At 41.6% G+C, this 15,654-nt stretch overlaps 2 protein-coding genes across 2 annotated transcripts; both read left to right on the top strand.

Moving 5' to 3' along the window:
- Positions 1-7,933: 7,933 nt before the first annotated feature.
- Positions 7,934-11,098, top strand: LOC146612552 (uncharacterized). The gene is made up of 6 exons (XM_085342723.1): positions 7,934-8,097; positions 8,389-8,502; positions 9,458-9,715; positions 9,819-9,982; positions 10,501-10,637; positions 10,724-11,098. Exons 1-6 carry the CDS (start codon positions 8,022-8,024, stop codon positions 10,893-10,895), a joined length of 921 nt encoding a protein of 306 aa, XP_085198849.1. The 5' UTR covers positions 7,934-8,021; the 3' UTR covers positions 10,896-11,098.
- A 197-nt stretch (positions 11,099-11,295) lies between these two features.
- Positions 11,296-15,631, top strand: LOC146612551 (uncharacterized). Its single transcript, XM_085342722.1, has 6 exons — positions 11,296-11,470; positions 11,668-11,784; positions 13,050-13,301; positions 13,387-13,550; positions 13,684-13,820; positions 14,887-15,631. Exons 1-6 carry the CDS (start codon positions 11,353-11,355, stop codon positions 15,050-15,052), a joined length of 954 nt encoding a protein of 317 aa, XP_085198848.1. The 5' UTR covers positions 11,296-11,352; the 3' UTR covers positions 15,053-15,631.
- The last annotated feature ends 23 nt before the right edge of the window (positions 15,632-15,654 follow it).

Below are 15,654 nucleotides of genomic sequence, written 5' to 3'. Positions count from 1 at the left end.
TGTAAGAAACTGACTGAGCTAATGAATCATTTCTGAATGAGCATTAAGTGGATTTTGTTTAGTCACAGAAAGCTAGGCTGGGTGTTTCCTGTTTTTGTGATAAGCTAGGCTAACTAGCTGCTGTCCATAAATGTGACATATAATATTATAAATGTGCTTCCTCAAAAGAACAAAAGAATATTAGCAAAATTTTAATTAATTGTATATTTAATAATCTAGGAAGATTTTGAACAAAAATGTAATTACCCAGCAGCTTATGCTTCTTCCTGCTCCTTTTTGAACATGGACGTTATTTGGAGTTGTGGTTGCTCGTTTTCCTTTTGTTTGCTTTGTTCATTTGTCTCTTTTAATTCTATTTTTTTATACTTTTTCAACATGTTCAAAATAAAGATTTGTGAGAGATACACATATCGACGGGGCCGGGTTATGTTAAAAAGTATAAATGGTTATACTTTGTTCATTGGTTCAAAGGTACCCCACACTTCTTTTTTGGTTGCTTGTTTGTTCTGGTATATTTTTCATTTGAACTGTTATTCTGCCAGAGTACTCATATTAACCAGATGGCATTGAACGCCCCATTGGTGTGTTAGGAAAACTCTTTTGTACATATGTTCCTTGAAGGGGTTTTGGAGTGGTTCTTTTTCCACCGCAGCAAAGGGCTAGGAGTCGGAGAGGAGCTGCTGTATGTTTTTGTTATGATCGGATTGTGAAATAAAGCAGATACAGTGAGAAAGCAACTCCAGGAGTCATCCCTGCCTTAAAGCTGCAACATATCATGGCGAGCCAGCCAGGAGGAAGGTTTGAAGAACTTCCCGCACGAGAGTGAAGCAGAAGCCTGGTTAGCGCCATTAGCGGCTAACGTTAGCGCTACCGCACGGCTGAAGAAAAACCTTTCTCCAAGCACCGGACCTGAAATCTGACGGACTAAAGACAAGCTTGTGAGTACCCACAATGGAGATAGAAGCCCGACGAGATAAGATCACCGCCACACTCTGCCAGCTAAGTCGTGATCAGCTCATAGAAGTGGGTTATAAGGTGAAAGGCTTTGCTACACCGCTAAATGAGCCTACAAAAGACACTTCCAGACGCCAACTGATGAAAGTTATAGAACATAAACTGGACGAGGTGGAAAACAGTTATACACCAGACGATGCTGTACAGTTTGTGAAAGAACTTTTATCGTTTTTGGGCGAATATAAAGCTAAAGACAATACGGCCGAGAGTGATTTTTCCCGCCCTTCAGACGCAAGAGACAAGTATGACGAGCTGCAGGAAGAAATTAGAGCGATAGGGCAGAAACTCAAGATGGCGGACGCTGCCCCGAACCTGCTGTCTTCTAAAGTACCAGAGGTGACAATTCGCAGGGAGTTTCGCATCTGTGGCCAAATAGGTGAGGGAGGGCAGCGCGATCGGCTGTCCTATACCAACCTGCTGCATCAGATGGAAAATGGACTCCGCAAAGGCCACAGTGAGTCAGAAGTTATTGAAGCAGTGATAAGAGCCATCAATCCAGGTCTCAAACTGCGTGATATGCTTGAAATAAAGACTGATTTGACACTCACACAGTTAAAGACAATATTAAAAGGACATTACCGAGAAGATGACACATCTGATTTGTACCAAAAACTGATAAATATTTCCCAAGATCCAAAAGAGTCAGCTCAAGACTTTTTATTCAGAGCCATTGAGCTTAAAGATCGCCTCCTGTACGCATCCAAGGACAAAGAAGCAGAACACTACAGTCGGGACCTGGTAAAAAGGAAGTTTTTGAGATCAGTGGGTACTGGGCTGCAAAATGACAACATAAAGTTCCAGATTAAAGCCCTTCTTGACAACCCAGATGTGACTGATGAAATGCTGATTGAGAAACTAAATGAAGCTGCCAATCTCGAGACAGAAAGACTGAACAAGTTAAAGAGGAACAATACAAAACCACCAAGAATCAATGAGCTACATACTAGGGATGAACCACGCAGCAGCTCACAGATCCCCGCCACCAAGGAAGACAAGAAAAATCATCCTCCACCCGAAATGCACGACCTGGTGAAAGAGCTGAGGAACGAGGTTGCAGAGGTGAGGCAGATGGTTCTTGCTTCCCTGAACGCTGGCAAGTCGCAGACTACAAAGAGGACATCAGATGCTGCCGCGGGTACCTGGAGGAAGAAAGGCTGCAGGACCTGCCAGAGCAACGGAGAGGGAGACAACTGCACCCACTGCTTTAAGTGTGGCCAGCCTGGCCACATCTCCAGAGGATGCCGAGCTCCACTTCAGCTGCAGGGAAACGCCAGAGGGCCACTGCCACGGGACCAGCAGTGACCCCACCGCCACATCAGGAGTCCCGCCGCTGTGGTTGCTGCCACCAGAGAGAGTCGGTCAGCACCCCACTCCAGAGGTGTGCAGGCTGCTCATCTGTCAGTTACTGTTCTAAAGCCTGTCAGGGACAACACTGGCACCATCACAAACATGTATGTAAAGCGGTGAGGCTAGTTGAACAACATTTGAGGGAAAGAGAGAAAAAGGGGTGGTTGTCATACATGGGATATTCTGACCTTCTATCAGATAAGCAAGGACAAAAATTAGTGAAGCTGATTGGTAGACGAAAAATGGTGAGATGCACCTTTGACAATGTACCAGTCACCGCATTGTGGGACACGGGTGCACAGGCTACCGTAATAAATGAGAACTGGAGAGTCGAGCACTTACCTCACACCACTATCAGGGGGATAGATGAACTCTTAGGTTCAGAACCATTAAATGGGCTCGCAGCTAATCAGACAGAGATACCATTTATGGGGTGGGTCCCTGTAGAGTTTAGACTGACGGGGGTGGAGACGACCAGCTCGAGTCTCCTAGTGCCCGTATTGGTCTCTAGTGACCCAAATGTAGCTCAGGATCCCATTATTGGATACAATGTTATAGAAGAAATCATCAACGAGCAACTTAAACAACAGGGTGTTAAAAACAGTGACTGTGCTGCAAATATTGTGAGTAGTGCTTTTGGTATTGACGTCGGATCTGCTAAGACTTTTATCCAGTTGATAGAGACACATCGAACAGCTGCGGAAGAGATCCAAGTCAAGACAGGGCGGAGTAAAGTTGTTTTAGGCCCTAGTGAAGCTACTACCATTCGCTGTCGCACACGCATACAGGCTGACGAGGACACTGTAATGTTATTTTGTCCTGTTCTGAACCCCAGCCTGCCTGAGGGGCTTCATTTGCAGGAAGTATTGTTTAAAGTAAAAAGGGGCAACTCAGCCATGGTCCCAGTATCTGTCACAAATACCACATGCCATAATATTACTGTAGATCCGCGTGTGGTCCTGGGGCACATTGAGGGCGTAAAAGCAATATACCCAGCTGCCCTAAAACCTGTAGAAACTCCAACAACTAAAACAGCAGACGATGCAGGTGTCGAAGTCCCATTAGCCCCCACAGGTGAGACAAGTGGTGTTTGGGATCCCCCTGTAGTTCTAGACCATCTAACGAGTGGCCAACAGTCGGCGGTGAGGATGATGCTTAGGGAGGAATGCAAAGCTTTTGCAAAAGACGAAAATGATGTAGGCTGCATTCCTAGCCTTCGGATGCACATCACCCTCAACGACCAAACACCAGTTCAAAAGACTTACAACAGTGTGCCTAAACCTCTGCATCAGGAAGTAAAAGCTTACCTGCAAGACTTGATCAATAGGGGGTGGGTTACAAAATCCAAGTCGCCTTATTCGTCACCGATAGTCTGTGTTAGGAAAAAGTCCGGTGACCTCAGACTTTGTGTGGATTATCGAGAACTTAATCGCAAATCGGTGCCTGACAGACATCCTATTCCCAGGATACAGGACATGTTGGACAGCCTCACTGGTAGCTCCTGGTTTACAGTACTAGACCAGGGAAAGGCTTATCATCAAGGATTCCTAGACGAAGACAGTCAGCCACTCACTGCATTCATCACCCCCTGGGGTTTATACCAGTGGGTTAGAATCCCATTTGGACTCAGCTCCGCCCCAGCAGAGTTCCAGAGGAGCATGGAGGAGTGTCTTTGGGGTCTGCGTGATGATATCTGTCTACCGTACCTTGATGACAATTTGGTCCACAGTAAATCTTTTGAGGACCATGTTGAGCATGTAAGAGCCGTGCTACAAAGGTATCAGAGACATGGGGTCAAACTTACTGCTAAGAAATGTGAACTGTTCAAGCCTAAGGTCAGGTTTTTGGGTAGAGTGGTGTCAAAAGATGGCCATAGTATGGATCCAGCAGAAGTCGCCTCCGTGATGTCACTTAAAGAGAAACACCCTAGTACAGTGGGGGAAGTGAGACAGATTTTGGGCTTCCTATCTTATTATAGAGCCTATATACAGGACTTTTCACGTATCGCCAAACCTTTGTATGAACTGCTAGCAGCCCAAACAAATGCTAAAAGTAGCCCACAGGACTTAAAAACACAGAACAAGAGAAGGAAGGAGAAAAACAAACAGGCTAAAGGACAGTTGCCTTCATCAGCCCCTGTGAAATGGACAGAGTCACACCATCAGGTTTTGTCTTACTTAGTCAATAAACTGGCCAGTCCTCCGATCCTAGGCTACCCTGATCTAGACCAACCATTTGTGCTTCATACTGATGCTTCTCAAGCAGGGTTAGGAGCAGTGCTCTACCAGCGCAGTAATGGCAAGTTAAGAGTCATAGCTTATGGATCTAGAACGTTAACGCCGCCAGAAAAAAATTACCATATGCATGCTGGCAAACTGGAGTTTTTAGCTCTCAAATGGGCTGTCTGTGAGCGCTTCAGAGATTATTTGCTGCATGCGCCATCGTTTGTGGTTTATACAGATAATAATCCACTCACCTATGTGTTAACGACAGCAAAGTTGAATGCATCAGGTCAGCGTTGGGTGGCTGAGCTCGCAGATTTCAACTTTACGATAAAATACAGGCCAGGAAAAACAAATGCAGATGCAGATTTTTTATCCAGGATGCCCCTCGATTTTGAGGACTATATGAACTGCTGTACACAGACGGTTAGCCAGGACGTGGTTGTAGCCTCACAGCAGGGCATATTAGTGCAGCAAACAGAAGCTCTAATGTTTAACGCTGTCTCCTTCCACACCCTTCAGCATCAAACACAAGCAGAGGAACTGCTGGACATGATTCAGCCAATACCGAGAGAGGAAATCTGTGCAGCACAGCGGCAAGACCCCGTGATAGGTAAAATGTACGAGTCTGTAGTGCAAAACAAAAGGCCCACCACACAGGAAATTAAGACTGAGAGCACTGAGTTTAAAGCATTGGCTAGAGAGTGGAGCAAACTGAAAATCAGAGAGGATGGAACTATGTTCAGAGAGACTCGACACAAAAAACAACTAGTTCTCCCCTCAGTTTACCACCCACTAGTGCTCAAAGAACTACACCAACAGATGGGCCACTTGGGATCAGAAAGGACCCTAAATTTAATTAGGGATCGTTTCTTCTGGCCTAAGATGCAAAGAGACATTGAACACTTCGTCAGTAATGTTTGTGCGTGTCTCAAACAGAGGAAGCCAAACAGACAGGCACGGGCACCTATGTTGAGCATAGAGACCACTCATCCATTTCAGTTGGTTTCAGTTGACTTTTTGCACCTGGAGCAATGCAAGGGGGGGGTGTGAATACATACTTGTAGTTATGGACCACTACACCCGCTTCGCTCAGGCCTACGCAACTACAAATAAGACAGCTAAGACTGTAGCAGAAAAACTATTCAATGATTATTGTCTCAGGTTTGGTTTTCCAGAAAAACTACACCACGATTTGGGGCGAGAGTTTGAGAATAGACTATTGCACCATTTAAAAGAACTGGCTGGTGTTAAAGGGTCACACACTACTCCTTATCACCCACAAGGAAATGGGCAGACCGAAAGATTCAACAGGACCTTGCTCTCGATGTTAAGAACACTAACAGAGGAACAGAAAAGAGACTGGAAAAGCCACCTCCATAAAGTTGTACATGCCTACAATTGTACTGTTAATGAGGCCACTGGCTACCCTCCTTTTCTCCTAATGTTTGGTAGGTCACCACGGTTACCAGTTGACCTTCTCTTTGGCATTGAGCAGGAGGACAGTTCAGGCTCCTACCAGGACTATGTGGACAGATGGAGAAGGAGAATGGCTGAAGCTTACACTGTCGCCTCCAAAAATGCAGCTAAGTCAGCTGACCGAGGTAAAAGGCAGTACAACAAAAGTGTGCATGGTCCACCACTTCAAATAGGGAGTCGTGTCCTTGTTAGAAATGTTGTGGAGAGGGGTGGGCCAGGTAAAATCCGCTCCTATTGGGAAGACAACATCTACATCATTAAAAGACAAAAGGGAGAGGACAGTCCTGTGTTTGAGTTAGAGCCAGAGAATGGTAAAGGCAGGACAAGGATTTTGCACAGGAATATGTTGTTGCCTTGCGATTTTCTTCCGCTCCCAGCAGATAAGGAGGCAACTGTAACTAGTACTAAAACAAGGAAAAGACATTATAACAAACGGAAACAAACATGCATGACTCCGACACAAGTGGGGAGTGAGGAGGAGGAGGACACAGATGAGTTTTCTGATGCGGTTTTCACCTGGCCTTATCCTGAGCCTCAGTGTTCACCTACATTGGACCCCACAGCGGCAGAGTTTATGCCACTAAGGGACGGGGGTGAGCCAGATGAGCTTCCTCACATGTCAGGAGATGGCCAGGGGGACCCCAGCCAAGCTGATGAGGAGAAAATGGACAATAGGGAACCAGAGGATGTGGCTATTGTGGGGGCAGGGGAGGTGGACAGCAGCTCTGATGTCGAAGAGGCTTTGGAAACAGACCAGCCAAGTCCATACCCAAAGAGAGAAAGGAGGAGACCACAGACTTTGACCTATAGTAAACTTGGACAACCAAGTCTTGAAGAAAGAATAGTGGCCACCAAATGTGTGAATATTCAAGGTTACTGGCGACCTTGGTAAAAGGGGAAGATATAATGTTTACACTTGGTACCACTATTTCAGATTGTAACAAATGTACCTATGTTGATTGAAATATTGTGACACATGGATTGCAGGCCGAACATGTGTATGAGTAAAGGGAAGATGCTTAGTGTTCAGATGAGATGTGGACAAAGTTAATGCCTTTACAGGAGAGTACAAATAGCATGGTAATTTGATAGATTGAATTGTGGACAAAAAAAAAAAAAAGCTGAACTGATTATATCAGGAGTATACACAACTACAGTGCACGGTAGTTTGGGTAACTTAAAAAAAAAAAAAAGGGTGTAATGTAACCTGGTACATAGTCCATGCCATTCTATTGTTCTCTATGGATTGTCGATTATAAGGTACATTTATGTCGGGACGACATTTCTCGAGTGGGGGAGAGTGTGAGAGATACACATATCGACGGGGCCGGGTTATGTTAAAAAGTATAAATGGTTATACTTTGTTCATTGGTTCAAAGGTACCCCACACTTCTTTTTTGGTTGCTTGTTTGTTCTGGTATATTTTTCATTTGAACTGTTATTCTGCCAGAGTACTCATATTAACCAGATGGCATTGAACGCCCCATTGGTGTGTTAGGAAAACTCTTTTGTACATATGTTCCTTGAAGGGGTTTTGGAGTGGTTCTTTTTCCACCGCAGCAAAGGGCTAGGAGTCGGAGAGGAGCTGCTGTATGTTTTTGTTATGATCGGATTGTGAAATAAAGCAGATACAGTGAGAAAGCAACTCCAGGAGTCATCCCTGCCTTAAAGCTGCAACAGATTCAATCAATCAATTACCCAGCAGTCTGAAAACAAGTTTACATGTGCAGCATCAGTCACAGTATTATTACACAGTATGCTAATGTTTTTCAAACGTTAGAGCGATATTATCTCATTCTTGTAAAAGGCATTACCTCAACATGCAGACCAGGGTTCAAACGCACACACACATAGACACACACACCTTATCGCTGGTACAACCAGGAGAGACAAACAGATCAATAAGCGCTACCTGCACCAGTCAAGAACTCACAATTACCGTCGGTGCCTGAGGAGAAGATGACATTTGAAAAGATTTCTCAAGATTTCAGCACAGATGGCCATTCAGTCTCTCACCGTCAAAGATTTCGACAAGGTACAGCTCACTTTACAATCAAATTCCGAGCAGTTTCTTTTCTGCTTTTTTTTATACCACCGCTTTACTCCCTCCTTGTGAAATCTGACCTCGTGGAGCTTTCACTCGTTTACTCATTTTGGTTTCAGATACATGTAAAACATTTGTAATAAGTGTGTTACATTGTTTAAAACTAAACCACATAGCAGATTGCTCTGTCACCTATTAGGAAAGTCCCCATTATAAATTTATTTGATTTACTGAAGACAAAATATTTTATTAGGATTTTTAACTGAGAGGAACATTTTCAAGGTCTGTTTGCAGATGGAAGCAGACCTGCGTTTCCACACCACCGACTGGTTATACTGAGTCTGAGCCTGCTGAATGCTGTTCTGCTGATAGCTGCTGTTGTCACTGGGATCTATTGTAAGTATGAGAGTCAATAAGAAACTCCTTAATCTGAAGTATAATCCTTGTTCTGTATGATATTAATCGCACAAAGTAGTAGAACCAAGTACGAACGATGGTATGAAACTGCAGAAATTCATATAATTTACTTTTACATATATGAATATCTGATTGATTAGAGTTTATTTCTAGACCAGAGTTTCTTAATGTTTTCAGTGTGCCAAATGACACAGAGCCACACTCAAGAATAATACTGTATTTGTAATGTTTCATTTTGGACACATTACAAGCACAGCATTTGCGGTTTATGTTGGTATATGCCATTTTCACTATCATGAAACAGGTATGTGTTGCTTTGCAGTTGCTTTGGTCGCTAGATGGTTGCAAGTTTTGCTAGTAGTATGCATGGAAGATGCTAACTTGTCTGCTAACCCTCACTAATTACTTACCGAGCAGTATTAAACTGTGAAAAGTGCAACTAAATGAAAATCGTTTGCCTTCAAATCAAAACTTCTGCCTGGAGAAATGTGTTAGTTGCCGCACAACTTTTACTTTGAAAGCAAATGTCGTCTGTTTCTGCGTTTTGGCACACTGCACCTAGAAGAGTAAATGGTTACTGTTTGTGTGTACAATAGTGTCTTTCATACAAATTAGAGGTAATCAAAGCAATCTGCTGGCAAGGTTTTTCACTCAGCCATAGTCAACAACCTGAGCTCAATTCCAGTCACTGGACCTTTCGGTGAATGTAGTTCTTTGTATAGTTATTTGTATATATTAGCTGGTATCTGTGTCTGTGACAAGCACTCATACTGTCTATAGATGCAATACGCTAACAAATCTACTTTGAAACAAATATGTGGAGCCAACATGACATCTGGAAAACTGAAGATCACAAACCAATGGCTGACATCACTGTGATTAGAGCAATCTTTTATATTGACCCTCTTTTCCTTTCTCGTTTCTTATCTTTCAGGTGTCAAAGCCAAAGACTTTCAGGTTTCAGATTCATCTGTTTCACCCTTGTTGATTGAAATGAACCATCTCCGCAACCACAGTGGTATCATCAAAGAGAGGCTGGAGGCCCAGGCAAAACTGGTGAAAGAGCGCACCAACCACGTGCAGCTAAAGCTCCAGGTGAAGCAGTTGAAGGTCGAAAATGATTTGCTTCAGCGACAAATTGAGACACTAAATGCAGCGAAATCAAATCTCCAGACAAATAAAACTCTCTTAGGTAAGTTCAGCCTCCAACCCGTCTTTGTGAACATGCAGCATGCTGTGAATCTGCACGGCTTATTGTGAGATAGTAAATGGTTGTTCGATCTCTCTTGGAACAGAGGAAACCTGCGGCAGATGCCCAACAGGATGGCTCCTTCTTAAAACATCCTGTTATTATTTTTCTCACCATGAAATAAACTCCAGAAAGAACTGGACGGAGAGCAGACAATACTGCATTAATCAGGGCGGTGACTTGCTTGTCATCAATAACTTGGAGGAGCAGGTTGGTCAGAAACGAAGTCTTTTCTGCTTAAATAGTTTATTTTGTAGGCCTCTGTGTCTGGTTTTAAAATGCCAAGAAATTCGAGCCCACCATGTGTGAGAAAGTTATCTTCTGTTAATGATTAAGATTCATTTCAATTTCATAATCTTGGTGCATAAAAAAGTAAAGTCACAATAATATACGTTTAATTTTGGCAATTACTCATTAACTTGTACGTTATTAAGAGCTTTACACTCAAAAACTTTACCATCTCTGCTCGTGTGTGGGTCTGTGTGGGTGGGATTTAATTAGACTGAACTTACTTTAAACTGGCAAAGTAAGAAAAATAGTACTCGTCTAACTTCTTAGAGCAAATATGTGACATCTTGATAAAGGCTAACCACGGGGAGCAAATGTTTTATATTCATGATAGCATTGCTCAGCTATGCCTAAACGAAAGGGCTTTTAAATTCTGTTTGATCACACCATACTTATTAGTCATCATTTAAAAATCAAATTGAATGTCTGCTTTCTCATAGCTCCTCATAACCGACAACTTTCAAAAAGTGAGCAGCTCTGGCGTATGGTGGCAGAATGGATACTGGGTCGGCCTCACTGATGTGGTGACAGAGGGAACGTGGGTCTGGGTTAACAATGTGACCGAGGTGGATTCAATGTAAGCGACTCGTGAAGCGCTATGATTCATTACTGACAAATGTACTGAAAACAAGTTCCTCTCTAAGCGATTGTGCTTTACTCAAGGTACTGGAGAAGTGGGCAGCCCGACAGCTCTGGTGAGGAGAAGAAGAACTGTGCTGCTTTTCTTTTCTTTACCGATAATGTGAAGACGTGGTACAATGTAGAATGTAGCAGCAAACAGCTGAACTGGATCTGCGAGATGGAGCCAAAGCAAACCACAAGGGGACCTCAATGATGATGTTTCAAAATAATAATAGCAATAATGTCATAAAATCTCTCAAATAAATTAGCTGTAACTTGACATGTGAAAAATCGTGTTATACACTACTGTAAGTGACACGTTTTCGGTTTTTTTGTTTTTAAAGTATTTTGACAAAACTCAGCATATTCAGTTGTATATGGGGGAAAAATGTCTGCAGTATCTGGTCTGTAATGATTTTAAGATGTTTAATGCTTAACTTGATAAAATAAAAATTCATCCTTAAAGAATATTTCTGATCCTAATCTTGTTTAGATGATCTGAAAACTCTGCTGTTCCTTTACCTCCTGTAAATGGTTAACAAGTAAACTTGATTTTCTGTTTGCAATGTTACACACACACACATGCGCAAACACCCGCAGGGCAATGTCCTAACAAATACTCTCTCTTTCTCGGGTGATCTTGCTGCACTCTTCTCATCTCGTCGATTAAAATGGAGGACAACGGAAATAATGCTGGCTTTTTTGAGAGTACTTATAACAAACTGACTTATCCTGAGGACATTAGTGAAGATGACCAATCTTTCAACTTGAACCAGGAGAGGCAACAAGGTAAATGACAAGAAGATGAATGATGATTAAGGAAATATGTTTAATGTTTCTTCTCTGCCAGAAACTAGCTTTGCTCTTCACAGCACTTTTTATAACTTGTGATTACACATCCACATTTTCGCCCACCACTTGGGTGTTATTTTGATGTTGCTGTATTGTGCATGGCTCTGATATTTATCCACCACTTATCTGTGTAGTGTCCCTGTCCACAATGGGGCCTGGATCCTGTTTAAATCGTTACAAAGTGCTTGCAGTGAGCCTGGCAGTGCTCGCTGCCTTTCTGCTGGCAGTTGATATTGGCCTGGGAGTCTATTGTAAGTGATTACTGCAAGCTGCAGTTTTTGTTATATTGAGAAATTTTTTAAATCTTAAAAAAAAGGTTCAACAGGAGGGAAAATAATCATCTCTTGTGGGAAAATCGAGGTCAACAAAAAGGGATTTGATTTATTCTCACCTGACTCTTTTTATCTAGTTTTAACTCCCTGGTTTGGTTTTCCACCCTGTAGCTTCACTGCTTATTCACCTGTGTTTGTGTCCTCAATAGGCCGCTAATTTTACTGAAAAGTCTCCAATAAATACTGTTTCACTACCTGCCTGCCACTAAAGAGTAGCTAAAGTTAGCAGGTGAATACAGAAGAAACATTAGCATCTATGAAACCGGATGTTATCCCCTCAAATTCATGGAAACCAAAATAATAAAGCCCAGTCTTTTTTTCATAAACTGTATAAGGTTGTTTTGTGTCAGCTTTCTAAAACGTTTGTTTCTGCTGCCCCCAAGTGATCAAAAAAGAACAAAACAGAAAATGCAGGTTTAATTACTAACATTACAAATGTACCTTAAATAACGGTCACTAAAGTAGCATCAGGGAAATTCAGAGTTTGTATTCCCTTAGAAAAACATATTAGTTGACGCGTTTTTTTCACCTGGTTGCAAACACAGAAAACTTTCTATACATGATTTAAGCTACAAAATATGAGGAGCGCTTGATTATTTGATTAATAAATATGTTAATTTATAAAAATGGTTATATGCTTTTGCATCAGTGACTATTATATCAGGTTTTGCCCACTTTATTGGCTAATATTAGATTACTACAGATCACTCATGCCAAATGCCAGACTAATTTGAGTTTTAATTTAATTGCAGTATTTCTGTTACATAATTTATCCATATAAGAGGACCAACAAGCTGATGACTCAGTTGTAAATACCTGTTACTTCTTTGTTTAGAAAGGGTCACCAGAGCAGGTGGATCAGCAAACGTGGCATATTTAACCAGGATTTTTGTTTCCAATCTTGAACTGGGATCTTTTAGTTGTTAGGCAAATGTATTAACAACTATACTAAAGAGCTATTCACTATGTTATTTAATTATGGGACAATTTAAAAAAAGGAAAATGTGTAAACTGTCTTAGCTGTGACCTAAAAACTGCCTGTGTTCTAGATAATAAATAAATATTTTTAAGTGAGGTTTGTCTGCTACTGCTCTTTTGTTATTTCCGTTAGAGTTCTTTCTTCAGCTGTACCAACACCGTAAAAATTGTACAGTTTTTAAAGTCTTCCTTTTCTCTACTTTCAGACTACAGACTTACTTATGGGAACCATTTAGTAACAGACATCAGCACTGAGATTGCCAAATTGCAGGCTACTTACAACGCTGCACTCCAAAGCAAGACTGAAGCCAAACAGGAGGTGGCGAAAGAGATCAAGTCACAGCAAATTACCAAGTGGGAGCTTGATCATCTGAACAGAAGGAAAAAAGATACCGAAAAACTAATAGACAGAACTGAAACGGAAATAGCGATGTTGGAATCCCACATGCCAATGCTCAGTGAGAGGCTTTTTCTTTATTTATCATGTTAATAAATGCTCTATAATTGTTATGTCATTCCTTTTTTTTTGGTTTTTGTCGACAGAAGAGGGCTGCAGACAGTGTTTGCCAGGCTGGACTGTCATCAATTCCATGTGTTACTTCTTCGCTTTATCTGAGGAACTCTCACGGAGATCGTGGATGGATGCCAGACATTTCTGCAAGAGGCAAGGAAGCGACTTATTGGTCATCAACAGCAGAGAGGAACATGTAAGACTCAACATTTAAACAACACAATGAAACTTACTGACAAACTTACAAGTTCCACTTCTCATGAACAGCACTAGCATATATGAATGTTTGTGTGTGTTTTCACGTACATGTGTATTTCCTATATTGTCAGATGGCCCTTGCTGAAATTGTAAAAATGTCTCGAGACCCCTCGAGATCGCTTGCCCACAGTGGATTCTGGATTGGACTGAGAGATGCAGATGTGGAAGGAAGTTGGACATGGTTGGATGGGACAAGGGTGGAAGAGGGGTATAAATTCTCCTAAAAATCTTAATCCATAATGACAAAGTGAAAGAAGTTTTCTTGCTATTTTTTTTTTCCAAATCAACATTTACATAAGTACTCACAGCCTTTGCCATAGCACTCAAAATTGAGCTCAGATGCATCGTGTTTCCACTGATCACTTGTCAGAGGTTTCTATTAGTTTTTGATTGGAGTTCATTGTGGTAAGGATTGTATCAATGCACAGATCTGGGAAAGGGTACAGAAACATTTCTGCACCCCTGAAAGTCCCGATAATGGCTCCATCATCAGTAGATGTAAGAAGTTTGAAATCACCGGGAATTTTCCTGGAGCTGGACGCCCAGCCAGTCTGAGCAATCAGGGTGTAAGTGCCTTAGTCAGCGAGAACTCGATGGTCACTCTAATAGAACGACTCTCAAAGTTGTTCAGGTCATGTGCAAAATGCTCTGGACTGATGAAACAAAGATTGAACTCTTTGGGCTGAATGCCAAGGATCAGCACCTAGCTAATTCTATTCCTACAGTGAAACATGGTGGTAGCAGCATCATGCTGTGGGGATGTTTTTCAGCAGCAGGAACTACTCAAGACTACTCATGGTCGAGTTGATGATAACTTGCTCCAGAGCACTATGGACCTGGGACTGGGGTGAGGGTCCATCTTCCAACAGGACAACAACCCTAAAGGTGGCAAAAGGTGCTTCAACAAAGTATTGAGTACTGAGCAAGGGCTCCGAATACTTATGTACATGTTGTATTTTTGTTTTTTGCTTTTAATGCGTTTGCAAGAATTTCAAGCAAATCTTTCTGACTTTGTAATTATAGGCTGTTGTGTAAAACTTTGAAGTGAAAAATGAATCAAATCCAGTTTGGAATAAAGTAATGTAATGTGACAAAATGTGGAACAAGACAAGCGATATAAATTCTTTCTGAATGCCCTGTAACCATTATCCACTTGTGATAACGTAATTTAAGTATATGTCAGTTTATTAATTTAAGTATATGGTAATTTCCCATATATCTCTGTCAGAGCACACATAAAAAAACTAAGCAAAGTTACCCATCTCTTGTTTCAGGTACTGGGATAATGGAGAGCCTAACAACCAAAACAATGAAGACTGTGCTGCTATGTATCCCAGAGAAAACCCCTTTCATTCATGGAACGATGCTCCATGCAACTGGAACCTGAAATGGATTTGTGAGAGGACACCAAGACCTTTTAGCTCTAGCTTAAATGTTTAAACAGAGAGTCAAGTCTGGCTTTAAGGCATGGACGTGTCTTCTGAACTTTTTTTTTTCTTTATTGTCATGTCTTTTGCAAGAGACTACAAAATGTCCAAGAAGATTAAAATAAGAAAAATACATCTGAGTTATAAAGGCATCTACAAAATGTATGCAAATTCTGTAACTGTTACAAATAAAACCTTTACCTTTACTATGTACACATATTTTACCACTGTACACATTTGTACACTAACATGCCAGTGTTTCAGGAAAACCTTTACATGCCCTCTAAAGGTCATGTTAGTTAGAGCCCAAACATTTACCATTTAATGGGCTATGACTGAAACACTTGACCTAGACATTTTAGACCTAGCGTTGCATCAACTACAGCCTTTTGAAACTCTACTGAAATAGAGTTTTACAGAGAACAGTGAAAAAATCAAAGAAACCAATGAGCTTATTCTGTACACAACAATAAGTCTACAACAGCTCAAGCTGGAATCAAATAAGGACAATCACATCACTTTTCAACACTGAAGTGTAGAATTACAGTTAACAATTAACACTTCAAAGGGTCACCACTCATTTTGCTAAAGAGCTTCAATTGTAGATGTATCTAA

This window comes from Diplotaxodon limnothrissa, linkage group LG19 (genome assembly GCF_057381915.1).
Source record: "Diplotaxodon limnothrissa isolate DT_005_m linkage group LG19, D_limnothrissa_male_GT1.1, whole genome shotgun sequence".
NCBI classification, from domain to species: domain Eukaryota; kingdom Metazoa; phylum Chordata; class Actinopteri; order Cichliformes; family Cichlidae; genus Diplotaxodon; species Diplotaxodon limnothrissa.
The sequence above is the reverse complement of the archived record's forward strand: the minus strand, read 5'-3'. Positions and strand labels throughout refer to the sequence as shown.